Source organism: Perissodus microlepis, chromosome 2, assembly GCF_051167445.1.
Source record: "Perissodus microlepis isolate ML-2025 ecotype Zambia chromosome 2, ASM5116744v1, whole genome shotgun sequence".
Classification (NCBI taxonomy): Eukaryota; Metazoa; Chordata; class Actinopteri; order Cichliformes; family Cichlidae; genus Perissodus; species Perissodus microlepis.
The window spans coordinates 22,045,917-22,071,853 of NC_140462.1; the positions used below are offsets into that span (position 1 = coordinate 22,045,917).

Sequence of the window (25,937 nt, forward strand, 5' to 3'; positions counted from 1 at the left end):
GGTGTGTCGCAGTGAGCCTTCAAACAGACCCTGTGACTGCGATCAGCTGCAGGGATCACTGCGTCAGCTTGTGTTCTCCTGCTGTGTGTGAGCTTTGCGTGGTTCTGTGGGCCGTCAGATTCCTGCACCAAGCACTTCCTGTCAAAGTGACTTACAACAAAGTGGGCGTTAAAGGCCTTATCTCCTCCATGTCAGTTCTTTATGCGGAGCTGGGATGTGATTACACCTTCTCCATCCGCCGCCTCTCATCACCATTTTTCAGCTCTATGGGAGCGTCCGTTACCTCACCTTCACGTCTGTGCCACGCCTCCTTTTCCTCATTACTGCGTCTGTCAAAGACGAGCTTGGGTCATTTCAAGTCCCGATAAAATATGTCCATAATCGCACTAAAGCCACGGGGAGCAGACTAATCGTGGATTCGCTGCTCAGAGGATCAGGAGTTTGGGAAAGGTGTCGATCGAAGCATCGATTACTTCCGTTTGTGTTCCGGGATTATTTCAGTGATTCTGCAGTGAGTGCTGTTGCAACATCAGCTGTTTGGTAATCTCAGCTGATCTGGAGCTGCAGGCCCTGAGGGCAGCCCGGTCTCTGAAACTCGCTAACCTGGAAACACCACCCAGTGCTCCGCTCTCAGCCTCCTGCGGTGTGCAGTCCAGAGAGCCTGACCTTGTATGGTGTTGGTTGTGTGTGTGTGTGTGTGTGTGTTTGAGGGAAGTTGGGACAGCTCTCACATGACCGGACTTGTGACTGACCTTGCGCAACATTTCAACAGGCCTGCGTCCAGCTGCCAGGACAGTAGCCGAGCTTTGATTCCTGCGTGTGGATCAATAAAGTTAAACGTTATTATCAACGCTCCACTATTTTTATTATCGTGATTTTTGGCACAAAGTTTGGAGGAGGTGTGATGCATATACAAAAACATGACAGCCTAATTTCACTCAAGTTATGAATCACCAGAGAAGCTAATGTTTGTCCCAGTTGTGTGTGACCTCCTCGCTGCTCGTGATTGGCTTGTGTCCTTTCTGGACCCATCTGCAGATAGTTGTGTGTTCTTTGAGATTTTTCTTGCTTCATATTTTTCTTAAAGAGTTAAAAAAGCGTTCACCTTTGAAGGGTGACCTCAGCTAACGAGATGATTTCAGCTTGTGTAACTCTGAGTCCAGTGGAAAGACGCGGCGCTCGCGCTCAGCCAACCCAGAGATAAGCTTTGAGGAATCTGAGTGTTTAAAGATAGAAACGAAGGATGCTGGAGCTCCACCGCAGAGCCTCGCTGGCCTTTCCACATCCACTCTCTCCTTTTAGCCCAGATAGCTCTCCCACGTGCAGGCGTGCTATAAATAGCCCAGGTTTAATGCACGATTGTCCCGGCGGACTCTTCGTGCTGGTAGCGTCTCGCTGCTTTCGCTCAGGCACACATTAACCACAAATGGGTCCCACCACACCTCCACCCCCCAAAACAGCAGAATTACACAGTGAGGGCCTTCGGAAGGAGCTGATAGTGAGCAGATCTCAGAGGTCAGGCTCATTCATTTGCACATTACCTCTGCTGTCCCAGCACGAGGCGGAGGCTCAGCGCAGAGCCTTCGTCTCTGCCTGTCAGTAACTTCAAAGGTGTGAGTATTCTGCATTAATTTCGTGCCCATTTGTTTAATCTGCCCGTTCGAGCAGTAACGGCTTCAGAGACACTGCTGACGGGCCGTGGTGTCAGGGAGGAATAAACCCGCCTCTGCTGCCGTTTGCTTTCAGAGAGGGGATTACGGAGCACCGTGCTGTCACTCAGCAAAACCTCTCATTTAAAGTCACATCTCAGGCTCCTTGGCACGAGTCAGGACCTGCTTTGTGCAAAAGCGGGCACGTACGTGCTGCTCTCACCTTCTTGTCGCTTCCACTTCTCCCTCAACTGATGCTTGATGACTGCAAAAATTTGAGCCCTGACTTCGATCGGCAGGAGTCAAAGCTCCGCCTCCTCGCGCTCACCTGAACTCGACCCGATACGGGGTCAGAGTGTCAGAGCCGGTGTACATTCGCAGCAGTTGGAATAAATGTGGGGAGCGACAGAAAGGCTTCAATGAAACACGAGCAAACATCTGCTCTCAATCACACGCAGGCCAGCAGTAAATCACTGCATCAATGCCTTAAATGGGCGTCTGGAGGCTCTGAGAGCCTTCCTGTAAATGCTCTGACGCAGTTTGACTTTTGGACCTGCAGTGAATCCCCTCACCTGATTGGATGCTGCACACGTGTTTATGCTTCCTGGAAACAGGAGCAGAATTGCTCCTCGCCGAGCTGCTTCCTCCTCCCGGCGTCTGATTCATGTCAAGAAGCTTTCAGGGTCTTTGTCGCTATTCAGAGTCAGTGCAGCACTACAAGCACGCCGCAGCCTCGTATCGCCTTCCGCTGCTGCAGCGTCACGTGTGCACTGATGTTGTGGGACATGTTCTACATACGTGGGATGTCCCCATGTGTGTGCCTGTGCATGCGTGTCGTGTTCAGGGATGGTTTTATTGATTGATGGCTGTGGTGGAGGGAAGGGAGGATGATGGAGGGAGGAGTGGTAACATTCAATCCACCGTCCTCTGATGGACGAGGGTAAAAAGAGTATACGAGGAAACTGTAAGTGGAGAAAAGGACAGAGTGGCCAACGAGGGAAGGCTGCATGATGGTAGGAATGAAGAAAGGATGGGGATGAGTCAGAGCCACGTGAGGAGGATGTGAGCTGCATGCTGAGGGAGGTTCACACTCAGTGAGGTGAAACACACCTGCATCAGCAGCGGGGGGAGGGTCTTACCGAGGGCGCCCTCTCCTCTGTCACTCCCCCTTTCCTCCTCCTCCTCCTGCTCAGTGAAGTCATGACCGCTCTCCCCCCCTTTCCCTTCGCTGCCGTTATTCTGACCTACATCTTCCTTCCTGTGTCCTTCTTCTTCTTCTCTCCTTCAGCGCGTCTTCTGTTTCCCGCTCCGTTTATCAGCTTGTCCACCGCTCAGGTTCCTATGCTCTCTACTGATTGGCTCTTTGATCATGTCTCATGAGTCGTTTATGAAACCGTAAACGCTATCAGCTGATCTTATCTCTTCCATGACCCAAATAAACACGCTGAATAAACACTCATAAACCGAGACGCACAGCGAGGCGGTGAGCTGAGGTTGGAGATCACTGAAGGTATGTGTGTGTGTGTGTGTGTGTGATGTCAGGGCTCTAGAGTGCGACCAATTTGGTCGCAAATGCGACCAAATTTTTCAGTGGTGCGACTAAAAAAAATATTTGGTTGCACCTGTGCGACCAACTGTTCGGGTAGCAAAAAAAAAAAAAAATCCGCAACCTTCCCTGTGGTCAACAACAGACACACATTATGCCCCTATCGTGGACTAAACCAATCAGAGATAGTAAGGGGCGGGACCTCTCTGATTGGCCGTGGTCCAGTTGAAAGTGCAGGTGGAAGTGGGAGGTGAGTAGCTTGAATAAAGCGATATCAATTCATTAAATCCTGAATCGACTTTTAAATATAACTGTGTTTTGCCAGAAACGCCAGATTCTCAGATTAAAGCTCACAAAACCATTTCAACAACAACCAAACAGCAAATGAGAGCAGGTACACGGATTCCACACAAAGACGTAAACACAGAACGGACCCGACGCATCAGAATCAACTTTGTCTTTCTCGGCTTTCTCACCCGACGGCCCGTAGACGGACACGCTGTCGGAGCTTAGCGATTCTGATGCGTCCGGTCCGCGCTGTGATTACGTCTTTTTGCGCTGATTCTGAGCTGCAGGTTTTGTCTCTCTCCAACCAAAATTCACCGAGCCAGCAGTAAAAGAAGCAGCAAACTGCGCTTCACATTTGATCAATGTCGTCATGAATTTTGCTGTTTTGCTTCCATGACTATTAAAATCACACTCCATGCACAGCTAGCTCTCTCTCTATCTCTCTCTGTACTTCAAGAACAGTTTCCCGTCTCCGATCTCTGTTTTCTGTATTATTCATTCGCTTATTACCCACCAGTCTACTGTTGTTTACAGCGCTGTCGGCTGCTGTCTTTTTCTTTTCTTTTTCTTTTTTTCACTTAAATGACCTCGGACAAGAAAGCCTATTTTTTCTGTTGTTCAATACTGAAGAAATTTAAACTTTATATGCAGAACATTGTAGAATATTTTTAAGGTTATCTGCTATAAAAAGCCAGACCAGGAAAATCTCCTTCATGTTTTTCTGTGTTTTATTCTCAGTTACTTTCACACAAAGGCATCTGCTGTGATGTTCACAATTCTGATGAAGTCAGTACTGATAAATGATCAGAATTATAATATTTCTGACTGTCTGAGGCTAAGTTGAATCGAATCGGGACTTTGAAAACCAGAATCGAATGGATTATAGAAATCAGTGATGATACCCAGCCCTAGTGAGCAGCCTAGGCACGACAGAAGTGGATGTAGCTGTAATAGGAAAAGAACTATTGCTAACTTTTCTGTTAAGTTAAGGCCTGATCCTTCTGAAATTCATAGCCAGTGCTCTGACACGGTGTCATCAATCTTTGAATGCTGAAAAAGCACAGTGTATCCAGAAAAACACATTATATTATATAAATTATTATAAAATTTGTGTGCGCCTAACTTTTGTGCCGGTACGCCTAACTTTTTAAAGTTAGGCGTACCGGTACACCCATGGCAAAAAGTTAGTCTAGAGCCCTGGATGTAACTATGCTTTGATTTAAAAGTGGGATAAAACACGCAGACCAAAAACAGCCAAATATTAAAATGATGGGGCAGCGGGATGGGGAGAGGAGCGATGAGGCTTTTATCATTTCTGTGTTCTGGCTGTCGATCGAACAGCTGATTGGGAGAAATATACGAATACTGTTAATTGCTTTTATGAAAAATGTGTTCATTCATGGTGATCGTGACGTAGAAGACGGCTCAGAGCTGCTTTGTTGTAGCTGATGGTGGTCTGTCAGCTGGACAAGTTGCCGATGTGGACTGTGTTATGTGTTACAAACAGAAGGATGCTCCTGCACAGTTCCAGAGATTCCCAGAGCCGATCTGAATGGCTCAGCGTTGGGTCTGACGTAGAAGTGTGCTATATATACTTGATGTATTGCGAGTTTTTCCACATACGGTGGTTAAAATATCTTCTAGAAGAAGTTGCCGTGGAAATATAAATATATAAATATAAATATTTCTGAAACATGCCGTAAAACTGTTGCTGCAGTGCCACGAATTTATTCCAGCAGCTGAAAAGTCGTCCTCTGCAAAACAAAGACTGTTTTAAACTGTGCATGTGAACATCTCCATGTTATAAGCACAAAAGAGAACCTTTGTAAGTAATTTTGTCTCATTAATTCTTGTTTGTGATCGTTTGTTTGTCGAGTGTTGACCACAGAGACAGACGTACTGTCACTGGTGAAAAAGCCTCTGTGTGCAGATGATGCTTCAAATAACACATTTAAATTGAACGAGTGCAATTTTAGGCCATATGTGGTTAAATATAACATTAAAACATGTAACATAGTCTGACAGTGGGTCCAAGGATTTCACCCTGATACCTAATGACAGGATACGCCTCCTCAGAGATGGTGGGTCTCTGAACTCGGAATAAAAAGTGTTCCTTTCATTGTGTGAGCAGAGAGCACTGCTCGTGTTGAACGTGTTAATTTGGTTAATTTCATCATCACATCAGTGGTCTCGGCTATGCTAGCTGAAACCTGATAGAAACGTGACAGTTGCTGCTGGGACAGAGTGTTCTGCACGCTCAGACACAATCGGGAGAGGACGAGTCGGCTACAAACTGAGCTGCTTTGTGTTTGAGGAAAGCTGATCTGTTTGAATCAGTTAAAGACGTTTAACTGGTCGACCCAGTGTGTGTGTTGTCGTTCCCTCATCATTCATAAAACAGGACATTGATTCTGTGTGTCTTCTTCATGCAGACGTTAAGGAAGGAATGTTTCCTCCTCCCTTCAGAGACCATGCAGTCATTTCCCATCACGGCGAGTCACGCACAGACACTTCCTGCTCTTCGCAGTGACGTGGCTCAGTGTGTGTGAGAGGCTCGGCCTGCTGTGACTGTGAGCCACATGGTAAAGAATTTAGAGATGTGATCTCGAGGGTAAAACACAAACTGAGCACAGTTTCCCTTTCCACATGTTCCTGAGAGCATTTCAGGAATTCTTGATTAGGAAGCGGGATCTGAAATCGTCTTGTATGGGCAACGGACATTTTCAGGGAGTGAGTTTTTCAGAGTGGGGCTAGCCATCGCTGAGGTTTTAGAGAAGTGTTTGGCAGTTCCTGACTTTATGAAGGGTGAAGGCTCTGGTTCCTTCAGGCAGAGGCTTTGTGTAGGTGTCGAGTGATTTGGTAATGGGAAATGATTCTTGAGGTCTTGTTACCTCAGAGGTCGCGAGGGGTCAGAGGGTGCCTGCTGAGGTCCTTTATGTCCATAAGAGTTCATGTGGAGGTTCCTGTGATTTGATGTGATCGTAGGAGATCCTCGTTGTTGATTACTGCCTGGAAATAATCTCCATTCCTCTGCTGTGTGTCTAAGCCTAGGCCTCCTTTTCTTTCTCTTTCGGTGTTTGCAGTGAGTGACGCGCAGAGCTCGAACAACTTTGAGATATTTGTCACTAAAGAACATCAGAAAACAAAGTTATATCAACCATCCACCTCCTCGGTCAGAGTACACATGCAGCTCAGTAAAACCAGCACTCATCACATGTGTCACTGTGACCACAGTGAGACGTGCATTAATAGATGAAGACCGTCCACACTGGCCGACTGTACATGTGACAGACAGTCTGTGCGATCCTGGTGTTGAACCTCCTCTAATGTGGAAGCCTTATTACATCTAATGAGCAGCTGTTGATGAGAGCTCCTTGTGATGCTGACAGCGAACAGTGATTTACAGTGCAGACTTTTATCCAAAGTGCCTCTCACTTTGAGAAAGGGCGGCTTGATTGGAACTGAAGCTCTGACAGTACAACCACACAGAAACATTCAGACTCATCGGAGTCGTGGAAGGAGAACCATCTCCACGTTTGTGTTTCAGTGAGCACAGATAGCATCATCCACTGCTTAAGGCAAAGCAGAACAAAAACACACTTTTACCCAGCTGTGATCTTTGTGACTTGTGCTATTTTTTTGTATCCCGAAAGAACCCAGGCTCCTGGGAATGCTGCTTTGATCTCGATGTTTAACTAACGTGACCTCTCCTTCTCTTTTTCCATCCTCAGTATGGGGAGGAGGAGGTGTGTTCGGACCGTCTGGACACCGACTTCCCGGACATTGACCTTTCCCAGCTGGACACCAGCGACTTTGACAGCGTCAACTGCCTCAGCGAGCTGCAGTGGTGCAACGATCAGTCGGCCAACGCGTCGCCGGCCTCCATTCACTACAGCACAGCAGACGAGCTGTTCGAGGTGAGGTTTCTGTCCTGAAGCCGGCGCCTCTTCTCTAAAATACGTCTCCTTTTTCGGCGTCTTTCTTTCTCATACCTATGCTCGTTATCTTTCTATTCTTGGAAGAGCTGGTGGTCAGAGGGAAATGAATCTTCGTCCGTTGTTTAGTGTTGAGACAAAGTTGGTGTTGTGTGAAGGACTTCCTAAATACTCCCTGCTGACTCCTTTAGCTGCACAGTGTACAAAATATGTGCTCTGATATTATTTTAGTGAACTGAGGCGAGCACGAGGTGTCAGGCCGGAATCAGCTGGCCAACATGTCCACGCGCTGCAGGCTTGTCTCAGCAGTTCACACCAAACAGAGGCTGAATCTGTGCTTTTTGTTTTGGCACCTTCTTGTTTTTTCAGACCTTTTGACCAAAGCTGTTGTTTTATGAATTAATTCAGCTGTTAATTGAATCTCACACGTGCCTTTCGTGGAATTGGGTCTCAGAAGCATCTTGTTAGAGAGCCAAAGTTTCCTATGCTGAAGTGGGTGTAAAACCCAAAGCCCTGTCTTGACCCTTGTGCTTAGATGTGGACATGCAGCGTGTCTCTGTGGGCCCAGCCAAGAAAGTAGTTCCCAGTTATGCTGCGTGTAACACGATGATGCAAGCAGCACATCTGCTGGGCCGCTGAAAGCCCGAGGCTCCGGTGTCCGGTGCCCTTCCGGGATGAATTCAAGGAATACCCTTCTAATCTTTCTTTATCTGCGAGCCGGCCCTGGATCATTGATCGTCCATAGGTTTGCAGTCCCTGCAAAGTCTTGCAGTCCCATTATGGAGGCTAAATTGAGAGCACCTCGAGAATAAAAAGACAATAACGGAGAGATAAAGTAGCATTTAGGTCCACATCATCTGCTGTGTAATGCAAGTCTGCTGATGGAAATTGCTTTGATGCTGCAATGTGCCACAGAGAGTATTGGTTAAATGAAGACAGGCAAAGCATTATGGGAATTCAGGTAAATAAACACCCACAGCCCCTGTCTGCACTCTGAGCGCCTCAGTTTTATTCTTACTTCGATCCACATTAGCTGACGCCTGAGCGACTCTTTGACTTCCTGCTGCTGACACGAAACTAAACTTCACAAGATCACAGACGCACAACACAGACAGTTACAGACACAATCATACAGCACAAACACAATCACAGACACACAACAGACACAGTTACAGACACAATCATACAGCACAGACAAAATCACACACACACAGTCGCAAAGACACAATCACGGACACACAGCACAGACACAATCACACACACAATCACAGACACGATGACACAAACACAGACACAATCACACAAACACAGACACAATCACGGACACACAGCACAGACACAATCACACACACAATCACAGACACAATCACACAATCACAGACACAATCACACAATCACAGACACAATCACACAAACACAGACACAATCACACAAACACAGACACAATCACGGACACACAGCACAGACACAATCACGGACACAGGTGTATTCATACTGAGAAGTTACAGCAGTGAGATTCTTCATGTCTAACAGCAGCTGACTAATAAGAAAATACACGAAGAGGAAACGGGCGCGTTAATCTCACCGTTTTTCTGGTTCTTTGTCTCGATCAAACACTGCAGCTGCTTTACTTCCCAGCCTTTGTGGTATTGGGAGCTCTTTGATGTCTTCATGGCACTTTTTCCTCTCTGTGTTTGTCACCAGTAACTGCTCCTCCTGATGCGTTCTGGTCTGTGTTCACTCATTTTTCTGTTTCTGCAAACTCACTCTGCACATGTACAGCTTTTAAAAACACAGCACCCCCCTTCATTCCTCTGATATGTTATATTTCAGTCAATACTATATTGATCAGACTAATACAGCAGTGTAGATGTTCAGACCGCGTTTGATTATGAACACGAGTAATGAATAGAGTGATAAGCAGGCACCTGAAGCCCTCCCAGTGTCTCTGCCCCTCTGCTATCAGTCAATATGGTGCTTATTTACGGTCGCGTGTCGCAATCTCATCCCCAGCTGGAGGTTATCGATCGTGTTTGTGTGACTTAATTTAACCTCAGAGTGCAGAGATCAGGAAAGGAAAGAGCAAATTGATTTAGAATTATGATTTTAGCAATAAAAGCCCACACACGCTCAGTGGACATCTATTCAGCTGTTCGTGTGTCAGCCAATCACACGGCAAGACGAGCTGCCGAAGTTCAGACCGAGCATCAGAATGATGAAGAAAGAATGTGGCATGGTTGTTGGTCTGAGTATTTCACACACTGATCTCCAACCATCTCTGAGCTCAGAGGAAATATCCAGCCAGCAGCAGCTCTGTGGGAGGAAATGACTCGCTGAGGTCAGAGGAGGATGGACAGACTGCTTAGATAGGAAGGCAGCAATAACTCCAGTAAGCACTCGCTACAACCAAAGTCTGCAGAAGAGCATGTCTGAACCTTGAAGCAGATGGGCTCCAGAAGCAGACGACCACACCAGTGTCACTGCTGTCAGTAAGAACAGGAAACTGAGGCTACGGCTAACACAGACTCTCAAACCTGGACAACAGAAGCTGGAGAAACGTCTCCTGTTCTGACAAGTTTAAAACATGGATCCATCCTGCCTGTGTCCGTGTTCAGGCTGCTGCTGGTGTGACTCTCAGTACCAGCTGAGCATTGTTTAAACTCCACATCCTGCCCGAGCGCTGCCGCTGACCACGCCTATCCTTTATGACCTCATTGCACCGTCTTTAGCAGGATAACAAAGCTCCGTGTCTCAAAGCTCAGATCATGTCAGACTGGTTTCTAGAACATGACTGTGAGTTCACTGCACTCAGGCAGCCTCCACAGACACAGATCTCAGTCCTGCAGAGCAGGTTTGAGATGCAGGAGACACATCTGCATCAGCTGTGTGATGATGTCATAACGATGTCAGTCTCTGAGCAGCTTGTTGAATCTGAGCCATGAAGAGTTAAACTCAGTACTAGCAGGTGTACCTAACAAAGTGTAAGTAAGTAAGTGTCTGTATTTTGATTGTCAGGTAAATGTAAATCTGTTTTTCTGTGACTGTTAAATTAAGTATTGCTTTTAGCCAATCAAAGGCTTTCCTCTGCTGATGTAGCACTGTGTAGATTCCTGCAGAGAAGACGTGAGCTGGTCTGAAGATGGAGAATAAATGTAGGAATAAATAGTTTTGGCAGCTGGGGACAGATGGATCTGGATGATAAAAGAGAGAGACAGATGAATGAAGCTCGCTGGCTTCCCGTAGGCCAGCCGTGCTATCGCCTCTCCACCAGACTCTGCTCTCAGCAAGATGGCAGCTCATCAACAGTAAACAACTCCTGTGTGGATGTCACAGGAGGGCCGGCGGTGGAAAGAGAGCTGAGCTTGGACTGAAATTACACATAAACATTATTTTCTCCAAATGAGACAATGTTCATGCTGAAACATTACAGAAGTGTGCATACAGCATTGCAGAGAACTTAGTGTCGTACTGACGGAGATAACGAGGTCAAAGGTCAGAGTGGAGTCACCTGACCTGTGATGTTATTGTGATAAATGACACAAACAAGAAGAAAGAGTGATCAGAATGTATGGGGCATTGTTTGGGGAGTGATTCAGCTCCCAAAGAGTCCTTCAGTCTGAGAACCAAGACATCTGTCCATACATCCATCCATCCATGTATACATCTATACATCCATGTATACATCCAAACATCCATCCATTCATATGAATGTGGTGATGATGATAGATCTGGTGTGGTGGATTAATAGTGGATCTCTGAGGTTTGTATCTGTGTGCCTGATCCCGCCCATGTTCTCTTCCTGCAGATAGAAGAGGAGAACGCGGCTCTGCTCGCCGCTCTCACCGACAGTTTGGATGGGATTGTGGATGCCGAGGTGGGTGGACTCTCTGTGTTCCCCGCCCTGGGGGAGGAGCCCAGCCAAGAAGAGGAAGATGGTCTTTCTCTCAGCGCCGAGGATTTCAGCCAGCCTCTGGGGTCCGAGACCGAGGACCCGTCTCTGGTAAGAACACAGAGCGGCGTGAAGCAGCATCAGAACTGTTTCTTTTGTCTCTATTCTGGGTCTGGACCTCAATTTTCCACATCTCCCTCTGTTATGTTTGGTATACAAAAGAGAAACAGGAGATGAATATACCAAACATAACAGAGGACTTGGTATATTCATCTCCTGTTTCTCTTTTGTCATTGGTCTGCAAATCAAACGTCTCTCACAGCCCAACAGACAGAGATCCTTTAATGCGAGCTTCAAAACCTATCCAGCCCTCGTCACCCCGACGTGCTGAGCCTCTCCTTTCCCATGCTCTCCCTGCAGCTTTCTCCCCCGCATCTCCGTGTGTCCTGTGTCGCGTTCACTAACCTTCATGATCCCCTCATCGGCCTGCGAGGTTCAAAGTCTGCCTTTAACTGCAGGAAAACAGAGCAGCACAAAGTAACCTTTCATCCTGTGTGTGTGTGTGTGTGTGGTGTGGGGGTGGGGGTCCCGTTTCTGGGAACCAGGCATTATTTCAGTCACACAAATAGGGTGAAATGCTTCAGAGAGAGCGCCTTGTAGAGGTTTGTGTGAGAATGAGATCTGGTCATAAATGATGAAATCCTGAAAAAGAATAAAGTCTGAGATGTGTTGAGAACGGCGATACAACAGTTTCTTACAGCAAGCTGCTGGCCTCAGACTTTTAGGAAACTTTCAAAGTTGTGTGAGTGATTTGACGATTCTGCAGACCTACACAGTCTCAGGACCATGAGTGAGGTGGTCTGTGTTGGTCTTTGTGCTGAAGTGTGTGCGTGTCTGTGTGTGTGTGTGCCCCTTTACTTGTGTGCTCTGATTTAGCGGCAGCTGACAAAGATGCTATTGTTTGGCAGTCGTAAGTCATGGCGGATGTCTGAATACCTGCAGTGTAAATGTTTACCAGCATGCTCTGACTTCTTTTTGTACTGACACGATGAGGCCATCTATAAAACCAGCCTGTCGATCCACATTTGCTGGGCTCTAAAATGAATGCAGTGATAGACTGTGAGATAAGAACGGGTCAATATCCTTTATGGAACAATAAAATATGTTCTTACAGCGAAAGAAGACACCATTGAGTCTCCTAAAATCAAGCGTTTTGGATTGAACTGCTCTGCAGAATTATACCAGCAAATGAATGATGGAGCCTTACAGTGAATGCAGCTGTGCTGCAGTGTGTAAGCCGTGAGGAAGCAGACTGAGCGATGGCAGTATATCAGCCGATGCTCTTCTGTGGTACAGGGTGCACTGTAGTGACTGCTTTGGCCTCAAGCCGCTTTATACTTTATACTGGAGTAATAGAGAGAAAAGCCCAACAATGAGACAACCCCCTAGGAGCAAGCACTTGGTAACAGTGGAAAGGAAAAACTGTTGAACAAGAAGAAACCTCCAACAGAACCAAGCTCAGGGTGGGAGCCTGCCTGCTGTTACCTCTTCAAACCGCTTTGCAACCCACCCCACCCCAGCACCTCCACTTCATGCTTTTACTAACTTAATGTAACTGACACCTGCTCATATCTGTGCTGGGGTCAGAGGTTGGAGCTGGGGTCAGAGGTCGGTGTGGTGCAGTATAAAAGAAGGAATCTGTGCATTTTTATGCCTCGTGCTTTTCATGTATGTATACAGAAGGACCAAGAGGTCAAGGAGCGCCAAATATAAATGATGAGAGGTTCTGTTCCCCACCTAAATAATATCTGAACACTAAGACTACAGAACCACAGACACTAACAGACACGTAGGTGGAGCCTTGACAGTGTTGGTGTAATCATGTCCAGTGGGCCAGACACCATCCTTGGTGTCATCGTTATCCCTGTTCATTTAAAGGTACACTGTAAAGTGTGTGCACCCACTGCGAGCTGTTTTAGTGACACCACTGGGATTGAGTGTTCAGTTTGACAACATGCAGAACACATCACCAACGACACGTTTAGGAATAATACTTATATACAAGGTACTAAGCCGGAGGTTTTACTGTATGACTGGAGTACTCTAGTGTACTAATAGTAGTGGGGACGGATCTGAGAGGCATTAGCAGGAAAATAGGGCATTCCTTCCAAATTGGTGGAAATTGCAGTGACGGTAAATGTTTCAGTAATCAGGACAGTTTGGCTGTTGAGGAAGCCAAAAAAGAAGCAGTCAAGCCTGTGAGCACTAACGGTGAGTGTGTGCCGGCAGGAAGTCGGGCATCGCTGCAAGCGGTTAAATGCAATGAAGCTTTTGTTTGGTGCAAAACAGGCCAAAGATAGCGAGCTGTCACGCCACGACATGCCGTCGTCTCTGCTGTCTCACACGTTTGTCCTTGAAGCTTCGGTGGTCATCAGTCAGCCGGAACTCAGGTTGTAAGTAAGAGACCCCGAAGGTCACAGAAACGCCAGCTCAGACTTCATGACTGTCGCCGTCGTTTATTCTTGAAGTTTTGGTGCACTTTTGATAATATTGATCCCAAAGGTCCACATATAGAAAACTCCAGAGCAGTTTGATTGTGACAGATGCAGCTCTGAGACTCTTTAAATAGCTTTAAATTATTACACTGCACAGGGCTGCTTTTGACTTGAGAAACAATTTAAAAAAGTGAAGGTGTTCTCACAGGTGCAGCAGCTGGACATCCATGCAGGCAGAGCAGCCTCCTAACAACATTATTCTCTTTACTCTGTGTGCTGTCACATGACTGCTGTCACTGTGTTCAGGCTTAAATGAGGCGGCGCCCTCTATTGATAAATCCTAGAATCCTAAATTTTGTTCCAAAGTCTTCTAAAAGTCGTGTCTGTGTGGTGTGATTATAATTACATGACATATACGTATACAGCTGCATAAACAGTGGCAAGTTCAGTTTCCTCAGAGCTAAAAGAGCCGTGCAGAAGCTTTTAACATGTGTTTTCTCTGCACCGTGTCCCCCTCTTTCGGTGCTTGTGCACACTCTTGCAGTTTGTTCACACGTGATTGGCCCTTGGCTCTTTCTTCCTGCCTGTTTGTCCCAGTGTAGAACAAGGCCTCCATTGATGAGGCCACTGAAGCTGTGGGAGGTGTCCAGAGTAGAGTAGAGTGAAGAAGAGTAAACTGTGTGTTTGAGGGCCCCGGATGCTTTCAGTGGTCCAAACAGACACAAACCTTCAGTTGCCACTTTCACGCCCCTCAATGGGACTCTGAGCGGAGCATCAGCACGCGCTCAGAGCCAAGTTGGCTCGCCCACAAAGAGCGGCTGTGGCCCATTAACGATGTGGGCGACCGGCCCGCTCACCCCAACCCAGATAGTATCTGTGCTTGCAGCCAGTGCTGACGGCTGGTGATGATGTGCAGCGTCGCTCACAGGGACACAGCTTTTAATGCTGACCTCCAGAGAGTCTGCCGCAGCATCACGCCATCATAAACGCTCTGCACGCCCTGCAGTAGGTCTTCATATAATGTTGCTTACCTGTGACAGCCCCAATCAGAAACAGAGTTTTTATGAAGCGGCAACATCCGTGAGTTTCTATCAGCGATTCAGAGAGACTCAACCCCTGACCCAATCCCTGCTGTCAGGAGTACTGCAGTAGTACAGTATCAGTGAGCTGGTCACACATGCGAGCTGTGCTTGTGTATAATTGGCTGATAAATAACAAGCTGAGGTCGTACCACAGCAAGCTTCTCGTCAGCTGCTACAGCTTTCAGTTTTACAGCAGCGGCTCACCACAAACTCTGGCGAGCTCAGAGAGACCGCCGCAGCAACAGAACCGGGTCACGGTTCTCCAACCTCCAAACTGTAAACCAAACCTCAAACTAAAATCAGAGCCGAGACTTGTTCGCCTCGCTGCAACACACTGAACTTTACTGTGACTGCTCTGACGTGCACACTGTCAGCTGACCACAGCCACGTTCAGCTGACCACAGCTGCCCGCTTCAGCACTTGCTGCTTCAGGAAATCCTCCGCAAAGCTCCGGTCCTACTCCTCCTGCAGAGCTGCATTTTCTGCATCGTCTTCTGCAAAAGGAGCTGATGGAGCTGACATGAAGCTCAGACCTGCACTGAATGGGCGACGAGGACAGTGGGCGGGGCTTGGGGGTGCTAGCGTTAATATTCAGCTGAAGGGTAATACTGGGGGATGATGAACGACAGGTTGGCTTCATGCCTGTAAGAAGACTGTGATGGAGGGATGAAGGAGCAGTCGTGCTCGGTTATTATAGAAAGAGAGAGTTTTTAATGGGAACGTGAGCGTGCCGTGTCGCTGTCAGCTTTAGTCGAGTGATAAATGTACAGTATGTTGACCCGGCCTGCATGTTACTCTTGTACAAACATCCATCAGCGAAGTGTTAACAGCTGACAGAACGTAGATTAAAAACTGGCGCATTCATCTCTCTGTGAGCCCTCTCCCGTGTTTGTGTTTTTACTACATTTGTAGATCCGCCTCGCCGTCGTGCACGCGCACAAAGCGGCACTCTATGTCTACGTCATGAAGACACTTCTGAAACCTTTTGATTTTCTTCCTCCTCAGCTGAAGAAGCTGCTGCTGACGCCTCCCAACATGCCTGCAGGCATGGACGTGCACAAAGAGGGCGTGAATGGCCATCGCTACTGCAACAGAAGCTTGCGCCTTCGTCCGGTCAGGCCTCTGCTGAAGGTGAGACACTTCCTGTCAGTACGTGCTGTTTAAAAGTTCACTACTTGTTGAATTAGGTTTTCAACAGAGCAACGAATTATCAAAACTAAATTCTCCAGTCTTTGGATTTTTACAATGAGTCGACGCAGTACTCGTGGCTGCATAGGTAGTAGTACATCAGCAGTAAATGGTACAGTACGAAGCAGTTTTTACAGATTGTTAAGCTGTAGAATAAAAGCTTGCAGAGACCTTCCCGAGGAGAGGATGCTGTTGATGCTGGACGGAGTTCACAGAGCTGTGGCTTTAGCTTTAGAGCCGCGTAGCTGTGCTGTGGCAGATGGTGTGAGGGCAGCAGCGAGTTATGTGGATAATCCACAGCTGCACGCAGCACAGACATTAAACGTGAGCCTCTGTGCAGGGCAGGAAACCGCTTCCATGTTTTGTTGTGTGGGGCTTCATTTTTCGTTTCCATGAACAGCTGCAGACAGGAGAATGAAACAAAACAGTTCATCTGAAGCATCAGGATGTAGTGGAAGACTACAGGCTGCTGTAGTTGCATCCTTCATTACTGCATAGCAGGCCTTAACTGTGTTAGCTCATAGCACCGGTGCTACATAGGGCTGCAGACCAAAAAGTTGTTCCACAAGCTTTTAAATATCTAGGCACAGAAAGCCCTTTTGACTTTTCCTTTCTTGTCCTTCAGATCGTGTTTTTGTTTCGTCCCGATGGCTTGTTTTCTTTAAAATCCAGCTTCCAAATTCCATCAGATTCTCTGAGCCACCTGAACATGCCGTCTACCAGCACACTGGCGTCAAACACAAAGCAATTCTGAGAATTGTTGTAGAATTTGAGTCTAATTACACTGATCCTTATCATCTGTTGTGATAACAATCACAACAGACTACAGCTACTCTGTAGCGTTGTGACGTAGTATGGCTTCAAAATCATTTATGGCACTGATACTGCCTCCTGCAGAGGGAAACAACATCGACTGTGTCGGAAAATTATTTTATGTTTGTTTGGCATCAACGCAAGGATCGATGCCATGGATACATAATAAAGTTACGTTATAGTACATTTTTACAGTGAGCCGAGCTGTTTTTGCTCAGCGGTGCACACACAGAGCTGAGCATCATCATATATCCCTCGCATGTTATTTTTTCCTACATGCTCACCTTGTTTCTCACCCTCTGGTTTATGCTCTTGGTAGACTGTGGTGCTCATTTGGGCAGTGCTTTTTGCAGGTTGTTGGTAGACACGCCCCCACCGCCATGTTTTTTATCCTGTATGCAGAGCACTTCCTGTTCTAACCGCTTGTTTGTCTCCATCTTCAGAGTGACGTCCCTCAGGAGAGGAAGCCCCGGGTGGTGCGTCCCGCTGGGCGTCTGTGCACAGAGCTTCACCGCCACCTCACCACCACGGAGGACACTGCGGCTCCTGACACGGAGGAGGAGGACGAGGAAGAGGAGGACGAGGACAGTGAGTCTGAGGAGGAAGAAGAGGAGGAGGAGTCCTCCAGCAGTGAAGCGGAGGGAGCGGCAGGCGTGGCCGCTGCCCCCGCTGAGGCACCGAAGCCTCAGTTCAGCTCAGAGAAGGAGCTGCAGTCTGTGGTGGAGCTGATCAGGTACATGCACACCTACTGCCTGCCCTCGCGCAAGCAGCAGGGCTGGGATCGTAAGGACCGTGACCTGCTGCGGTCCCGGGCCCGACCTGAGGCCCCCCGCTCACCTGCCACAACTTCTCACAGCAGAGTGGTACTGGTGGCTGGTCCCGGGACCGGTGGGGGTTCGACTGGGTCAGCCAGCACCGCCACCAGGAAGCTCCCCTTCGCTCGGCGAAGGGAGATGAAGGCAGACTCCCTTCTCCGCACGCTCTTGCAGCAGAGCAGCTCTTTTGACGTGAGCAAGCCTTACAGACTGCACCGCCCACCCTACTCTCGCAGCCCCGACCGAACGGGAGAACCCGCTCCCTCAGGCCCGGCCCAAACCCCCACCTCCGCCAACCCCAAGCCAGACCTTGAGACCCCTGAGAGGAGAAGCCACTCCTCTGAGCCACCACGAAGCCTGGAGAAGACTGCAGACTGCAGCGGCTCCTTCTCAGTTCGGCGCTCACGGCGGCTGGCATCGTTTCCCAGCCGCTTTGCCAAAAGGCTGCGGCCTGAACGGGCCAGGGAAGAAGACAGGAAGGAGGGACGGGTGGGGCTCAAACTGCTGCCCACCCAAGCTGGAGGGGAAAGCGCGACGGAGACGCTGACAGGAAAGCTAACGTCCAGTGAGCTGAGTCACCCCTGCTGCCACGGTACGTCACGCACGTCCTCCTTCGTTCGTGAAGGCGGGGCCTGCGAGTGTGACCTCGTCACAGCAATACTGACCTACATGCTGATGAGTTTGTACATGGCAGTGAGAGGATTTTTGTTGTGGTTGCAGAAAAGCCAGCCTGCCTGTGTCTGCCTCTCAACACAAAGTCTGCAGGGTGAGTATCCACAGCTCAGAGTACCTGTAGGTTTCATCAGGCAGGTGCACCATAGTTATTTAGGCCGGAAACTTCACTTTAGGTTTACTAATGTTGAGCTGACAGCAGTGCAGAGGTGACTCAGCAGGCGCTCCACGCTGAACATACTTCAGATTATGATGCTGAGAGGATTGTTTCAGCTGTGCTAATCTAAAGCCTGTAAACATGCAAATGACTGTTAATCACTTGGAAACCATAAAAACCTGCATTCATTCGTTTCTTCCTGTTTGGGTATTTGCTTAATGATCTTAATTATAAAAAATTGAATGGTTGGCAGTTTGTCAGTGTGCGCACTGTTTGGGCTGACACTAAATTTAAGGCTCCGTGCAGGAACACAGGGACATCACTTACCCTGCAGTGAAACGGTCTCTCACCAGTTGAGCTCACTTTTACTTCAGCATAAAAGACGCTCATGTTCATCAGAAGTTCTAGCATAAGGTAACCAAAACAGGAAGAACCATCACATTCAGGCTGCTCACCTGTGGGTCTGATGAGATTTCAGGATAAAAGGCTTCAGCACCATCCATGGGACCATTTCTGAACTTTTAAGCCAGACCCAGATTCATCAGGACCCTGGCTGGTTTATCAGAATTTAATTTGGGCAGACAGAGTACTTTTTTGAACATTATTGAATGGTGATTGTGTTCTGGGCTCTAACGTGTCCTCTGCTTTGATCCGGCAGAGAGTCCCAGTACAGCACCAAGGCCTTCGAGCAGACGCTCAGCGTGGACCTGTGCGGAACGGCGGGTAAGCCTCTTGCTACTGGGGCCCCACGTGATGACATCATAGCTGCACATGCTGTTTCTCGCTCATATACTCAAGCCTTTGTTGTCCCCACTCAGGTCTCACCCCTCCCACGACTCCGCCTCACAAGCCCGTGGAAGACGAGCTGTTCAAGCCGGCAGACGGAGGAAAAGGTGGAGGTGGCGGTGGTGGAGGCGAGCCCGCCCACCCGGCTTCAAACAGCAGCGCTGCCGCAAAGACCTCGTCCTGGGCGAGCCGGGCTCACCACCAGCGGAAGCTGCCAGAGCAGACGGAGCTATACGCTCAGCTCAGGCGCATGGGCCAGGCCAGCGAGGCTGACGCCCACCGCGGCTTTGGTGACCATGACTATTGTCTGCTGAGCCTCGGCGAGAGCCGCAAGCGTAGCGCTGCCATCTTTGGCGCCATGTTACAGGGACGAGCAGAGAGCGAGAGAGTCGGCGCTCCAACTCCCAGAGTGGCCGAGGAGGAGCGGGAAGGGAAGGAGAGCGAAGACGGGCTGGTGCACCCGGAGGCTGCAGAGCCGCGGGAGCAACTGTCATCGTCACCCCCATCAGACCGCCAGTCGGACGCCGCCACGCCACCAGCTTCTGAAGAAGAGGCAGAGGGCTCGTCGGTGTCTCGCTCGCCCTCGCCCATCCCCCAACTGTGCCCCAACTCTCCCTCCAGCAAGACAGACTCCAGGTAAGATGGACACTTGGGGGGACTGTGGAAGGTAGAAGCAGAATCCCAGTGAGTCTTACATTGTCAAAGATCAGAGGTCATTATTTCTGGAATACAGGTTTTTTTTCTTTGCCGCAGTCACCTGTTACCTGCTCGTGTCTTTCATTTTCACCTCGTGTCTGTCCTAATCTCACATTCAACCACCCCTGCTCTTTCAGTGAGAACTCGGAGATTTGTCCTGACGACACGCAGAGGATCAAAGCCAATCCTGATGAGGTACGTTCGTCGTTCCAGAGCCTGAGCGCTGATGTAGCCACAGTCAGGTGTGCCTCTGCGTACCTGAGAGCGGCTCTGCGCTCAGCCTCCCCTCGCTTTAGTTCACTCATCTTTCAGTATTCTGTATTGTCCTTTGTCCTCACTGTTGCCATGGTTTCCCTGTTGCCAGGACAACTGCCAGGTGTTTTACATCCACAACCTGCCGAGCAGCGTGACCCAGAACATGCTGAGGAAACGCTTCCAGGTTTTCGGCAAAGCAGAGGACTGCAAAGTCATCATCTGCAACGAGTAAGTGTGTGTGTGTGTGTGTGTGTGTGTGTGTGTGTGTGTGTGTGTGTGGGCCACCTCCCTGTCATTGAGTCTGTCCCGTGATTGGCCACAGCCCCTAAAGGTCAGAGAGGGTCACTTCCTGAGGGGCTCATTAAATGTGACTTTGAAATTTTAATTTAATGATGGCGCCCACTCCTGTTGTTGCAGACAAACCCAAACATTTGGTGGTGTTGATGTAATAGTTTTGTTTTGGGGTCAGAGGCGAAGTCACTGCTTCATTGTATCCAGGATGTCACTGATGAGCTTTCTGTGTCTGCACCACGCCTTAAAGCACCAGTAAGCTAATGCACCGCCTGTCCTCTGCCGGCATGTAGGGAGCGCTGCGGGGTGATAAAGATCCGCTCATCGGGCGTTCAGAAGCACTGGAGAGAGCGGGAAGGTGTTTTCCAGAACGGACCGGTGAGCCCGCGGAGGCTGACGAGGAAGCGCTACATAGACCTCGGTAATGAACGCACACAGCAGCACTCACAGGTGCACTCAGTAACCTGGACAGGTGTGTCAGTCATTAGTGCTGCAGAGGAAGAGCGCTTCAGCTACCGCAGAGCATCCTCCCGCCTGTAGAGGCGGGGCACTCACCCAGCTGCGGTTTGTTTCCCAGCAGCACGCCTGACCTGAAGCTTTGCTCTGTGTGTTTCAGATGAGGCGGGTCCCGGCCCGGTCAAGAGCAAGTACGATGCAATGGACTTTGACACTTTGCTGAAGGAGGCCCAAAAGTCCCTGCACCGCTGACAGAAGAGGTCCACCGTCTGGCCAGCCTTAGTAAAGAGCATCAGCCCTGCAGCGACGCGGCTCTGCCCTCAGACTGACTCCTGGTTCCTCCACGCAAGACGACCTCGCGAAATGTTTACATTTTTACCGTTGGACTAAACCATGAGGACCTCGTTTTTTTAAGTTCTTTCACCAGAGGATACTGCTCATAAACGAGGCGCCGCTGGGACCGCAGAGCGGCGCAGGGTCACTTCAGAGAGATCGCTTCTGTGCTGCTTTCTTGTCTGCACCGGGATGCCGTTGCCTCGCTGTGGACAAGCGGGCGTGAAAGACCCAGTAGCAGATCCTTGCTATCCCTGCGTGGCGTTGGTTGTTGTGGTGTGTGTCCCCATGTGTTCGTTGTTCTGTTTGTTTTGTAAAAAAAGAGAAATGCCCCTCTGAGGTCACGACAGGTGACTCTACGAGCTGCATTTGCTCGTGCGGTCGCATAACCCCAAAAAAGAACCTGCTTTGTTTCAGCGACAAATTGTGGATGTTATTCATTTTAAAATTACTGTGTGTGTGTGTTATGGACAAAGAATATAAGAAAACATTTAATGTAATCATTTTATGACTGAGAAAGTTTACAAATCTAATATGAAGAAAAAAAATCATGTTTTTTCCTTTTTGTAATTGTAGTGCTTCCTTGATTTGATCTATGCACTGTAAGGACGCACCTGTTTCTGCTGTCCCTCCCTCCGATCTCCGCCATGCTGACGTTACGGCTGCTGCTGCTGCTGCTTCACACACGAAGGCTTTCGGGATTTGGGAAAGTGTTCCCGCACTCGTTCACACGCACTGAAATAAGATGTGAGTTTACTTGAACGTGACGCCTGGAGGCATGGCCTGAGATGGAGGCATAGGCACAGATTAGTTTGCCCACATCCATCAGAACCAGGACGAAAGTTGGAAACACTTTTCCCAGATCTTAGAGCCTCCCTATCTCCCTGATGGGAGCCCCCCAACCGCCAATGCAACCGTTACTGTTTACATCTGGACAGCAGCAAGCGTGAGGAAAATGGAGAGCGCTCTGTACAAATCTAGCACTTTGTCCAGTATTCACCCCTTGAAGCTGCTCATCAGCCCTGTGGGGCCGAGAGCTGCCCGCGGGTCACGTGTGCGGGCCGGCCGCAGCGCGAGCCTTGCCCTCGACAGCACGCAGAAGGATCGGCTGGTCTCGTGGAATGTATTCGAGGACCTGAATGTAATCGTGGCGTTTCCCCCGTTTCTGCTCGCCCAAAGATTGTGGAGCTCTCCGGTGCTTTAAAAGGCTACACCGGCAGGGCTGCGTGAGCCGCTCCGGCCTCAGCGGTCGTCCACTTGCGGCCGATTTACATTCCCGGCGCAGCTAGCAGCAGCAGTACCCCGTCAGAGGGAGAGAGCCTCCACAGCTGCCGGCGAGGTGGCATGATATGGCCCGAGGATGAGCAAGGGGCCGGCCGAAAGGGAAGGAACAGAGCGGGGGTTTCCCGCCTGCTTCAGATGAGCATCTCTACCTCACATCCATCCGCCCCCGCCCTTTGTCTGTGTACGCTCTCCCCCTCCTCTTTTATAAGTGTCTGTCACTGGTTTCTTTGCTCGGTGTTCTCGGTGTGGGGCTTTTCTCTGCTGATGGGCGGTGTGGGTGGGGTTTTTCTAATACCGCGACTCCTACCACTACTAGCCACGATGGGGGGCTACTCTCTGTGTCCGGGGCCGCCTCACGGCGGTCCTCGGCGTGTCTGTTTCTTCGAGTCTCGACCGTGTCCTCGTGTAGCTGAGTGTTTTGTCTTCGTCTCGTGTTTGAGTTGGACACTACTGATGCTAACCCTAACCTGGGCCGGGCCAGGGGGGTGGAGCAGGTCAGGTTACCCGTCTTTCCCTCGTTCTTCCTCGGGAACGCGCCCAATCCTGATCTCCTGCTCATCCTCGCCCCCGGCCCGACTCTCCCTCTCTCTCTCGCTCTCTCTCTCTCTCACTCTCTCTCTTTGGGTTTGAGGGTTCCGGGCCTTTCCCAGACTCCTCCCACTTCTTTCCCCTTCCTCTTCCTTTCTCTATCTAATCGACTTGTTGGTAACACACAAAAAATTGAATGTTTACATCACTTGATTCTCGTCTGACTTTATTAGGAACGCACACTAAGTACAAAGGCGCCTTATTCAGTGTTTCAAACTAAAACAACAGCAAGCAAAGTGTCCCGGGGGGGCCGCACCTCCCCCCCAAGGCTCACTGATGTCCAAAACGTATACATACTGATGGAGGAACAAGAACCCCTGAATGAGTATTTGTGCTTAGTATGTATACTACTCAAAAGTGAGAGAATGTGCTGGTTTACATGTTAAAAAGAAATATATGAGTATATAATGTGTACATAGCACTATGCCTCATTGTAAACATAAAATGTATTGTGTGTTTTTGTAAAGGTGGTGGGTCACTGTTGATTCTGAATCAGGCGGGAGGTGCTGGTTTGGGTCGGGGAGGAAATCCAACACTGTAGTTCCCTTTAGTCCGTCACACTAGCACGTCCCATTTCTTTGCTGTTTATGAAACGATTCGTTTTGTTTTCAGTTTTCTGAAAAAGCAATTTAAGATGCAATACATAATAATCTTCTGATTACAGCCATCCTCACATCCTGAGGAAATAATGTGTGTGGGTGGTGCTGAGGCGTACTGCCGTTCTGTGCGCAGACCGCAGCGGGAGGAAAGCGGTGCGTCGTGAATGGCCATCTGAATTTACTCTTGCACAAAATTGTCACAAACGGTGAAACGGCGTTTCCCATCAAAGAGTCAATGGGAAGGAGTTTCTGTCGTGTGTCAGCAGCAGCCGATCCACACCGCGACCAGAACACGGGATGTGAGAGGGGGGAAACAAAAGGAAGCTGTCGCTGGTTTGACCCTGTTAAATATCTGCACCCCCCCCCCCCTCCCCCGCAGAGGCACAGGTGTGTGGGCGGAGTTTCTGGCTGAGGTTTCCGCCCTGCTTTTAATTTGAAAATCTGAGACCGAGAGGGGTTTCTGCAGTCAGTCCTCCAGGTGAACAACATCAGCTACCCCCGTCTCCAAACGGCAAGCCTTAAAAACCAGCTGGGGGAACCACTAGCTTTTATTATTACTGTTTAACCTCCTTTCCAATCCAACGTGGTTTATTATTAAATAATTACTGACGTAATTACAACTTTTTTCAATAGCCATATTATAAAAAATATATACATATATATGAATATATATTTGTGTGTTTGTGTAGATATCTAGATGATTATATACTTTCTTATAGAAAACTTTGATGTTGATCATTCTCCTGAGTGTTTTGAGAACACATTTCAGCATACATACATATATATATATATATATAAAAGTGCTGTCTGCCTGGTCTAGGTCCTAGGTCAGCAGGCAGCAAATCCAAATAATTTAAAAAAAAAAACCTTCCAAAGGGAATACCCTCGTCACAATGCAATACCTTTCTTTCCACTCTTCCTTTCAGAAAAATGGGAAATGGCAAGAAAATCAGTTAGGCAGGTTAACCAAAAAAATTTTAAAAAGTCTTCAGTAATAAAGAGCTTGGCTCGCAGCTCTTGGAAAAACACGTAACGTCTTGGGTTTTCTACGTTGGCGACGCCGTGGCCATTTAAAAAAAAAAAAAAAAACGCATCCGCCCGCGCCTCGTTTCACATCTTGTCGGGTTTTTGGTTTGAGAATGGAGCCCAGCATCGACGCGTCTCTATCTGCTAAATGTGAGTTTGGAAACTCGACAAAGGGCATACTTGTTTCATCGTTTCTCATTTCTATTGATTTCCTGTCTATTTACATCTAATGACTATCAGATTCACAAATTCTTATTTTTTCTTTTTTAACTTAGTTTTTGGTAAAAGACAAAAAGGTAAATACTGCTAGTGAGATTTTATATTTTTACATATGTTGGTTTTATTTTGCGTGTCTTCTTTTTTATTTATATGCCACTTAGTTTGGATGTCTTTGGTTTTGTGTGAATTCATATGTCTGCAGAATGTGGAGACAAAGGCATTTCAGTATTTTTGAATTGTTAAAATCTAGTTTCATAGAAGCGGAGTATCTGATGTTATAAATTATATTTTAATTCATGTAAATAGTTTAAAACAGAAGATTATGGCTTCCTTTTAAACTGAATACATTTCTCTTCAGAGATTGTTTACATTATGAAACTGTAGAGATGTGCTCCTCATATACTGTATAAAGTACATATATTCATTGATTTGCCTCCAAAAATAAAATCCTAATGAACAAACCTTCAGTGCACGTGCTGCTTTTTGGCACAAACGGGCGAAGCCACCGGAACACCACCCAGGTCTCCAGTCGTTTGTCGAGGCCGAAAATTGGAGCCACCGACTCTGTCCCACGTGAACAAGCTTTTTCTGCTGTTTTAATGCAGCAGTCTGTGGTTCGCCAGCTTCAGCCCACAGTATGTTCAGTTTTCATGCTGTCACCACCTGTCATACAGCACCAATCGCAGCAGTAGTCGTCTAAAGGTGCTTTACACAATCAGACCTCCCCTGTAAACAACGTTTGGCGACGGTGGGAATGAAGAACTCCCTTTTAACCGGGAGAAATCTCCAACCAAACTGGGGCAAGGGAGGCCTCCTGGCTCTGTACAAATCCATCACTTCTGCACCTTGTCCAGTATTCACCCATCGAAGCTGCT

The 25,937-nt window shown here is 48.3% G+C and overlaps 1 protein-coding gene across 2 annotated transcripts in view; it reads left to right on the top strand.

Moving 5' to 3' along the window:
* ppargc1b (peroxisome proliferator-activated receptor gamma, coactivator 1 beta) overlaps positions 1-25,524 on the top strand; it is a 54,278-nt gene extending 28,754 nt beyond the window's left edge. For both annotated transcript variants that reach the window (XM_084952579.1, XM_084952586.1), the window contains exons 2-12: positions 7,215-7,400; positions 11,224-11,418; positions 15,890-16,015; positions 17,329-18,292; positions 18,421-18,466; positions 19,188-19,252; positions 19,348-19,951; positions 20,149-20,206; positions 20,376-20,494; positions 20,851-20,978; positions 21,174-25,524. In XM_084952579.1, the coding sequence (XP_084808705.1) occupies positions 7,215-7,400; positions 11,224-11,418; positions 15,890-16,015; positions 17,329-18,292; positions 18,421-18,466; positions 19,188-19,252; positions 19,348-19,951; positions 20,149-20,206; positions 20,376-20,494; positions 20,851-20,978; positions 21,174-21,265 (2,583 nt within the window). In that variant the 3' untranslated portion in view covers positions 21,266-25,524. The remainder of the gene's footprint in view (positions 1-7,214; positions 7,401-11,223; positions 11,419-15,889; positions 16,016-17,328; positions 18,293-18,420; positions 18,467-19,187; positions 19,253-19,347; positions 19,952-20,148; positions 20,207-20,375; positions 20,495-20,850; positions 20,979-21,173) is intronic.
* The last annotated feature ends 413 nt before the right edge of the window (positions 25,525-25,937 follow it).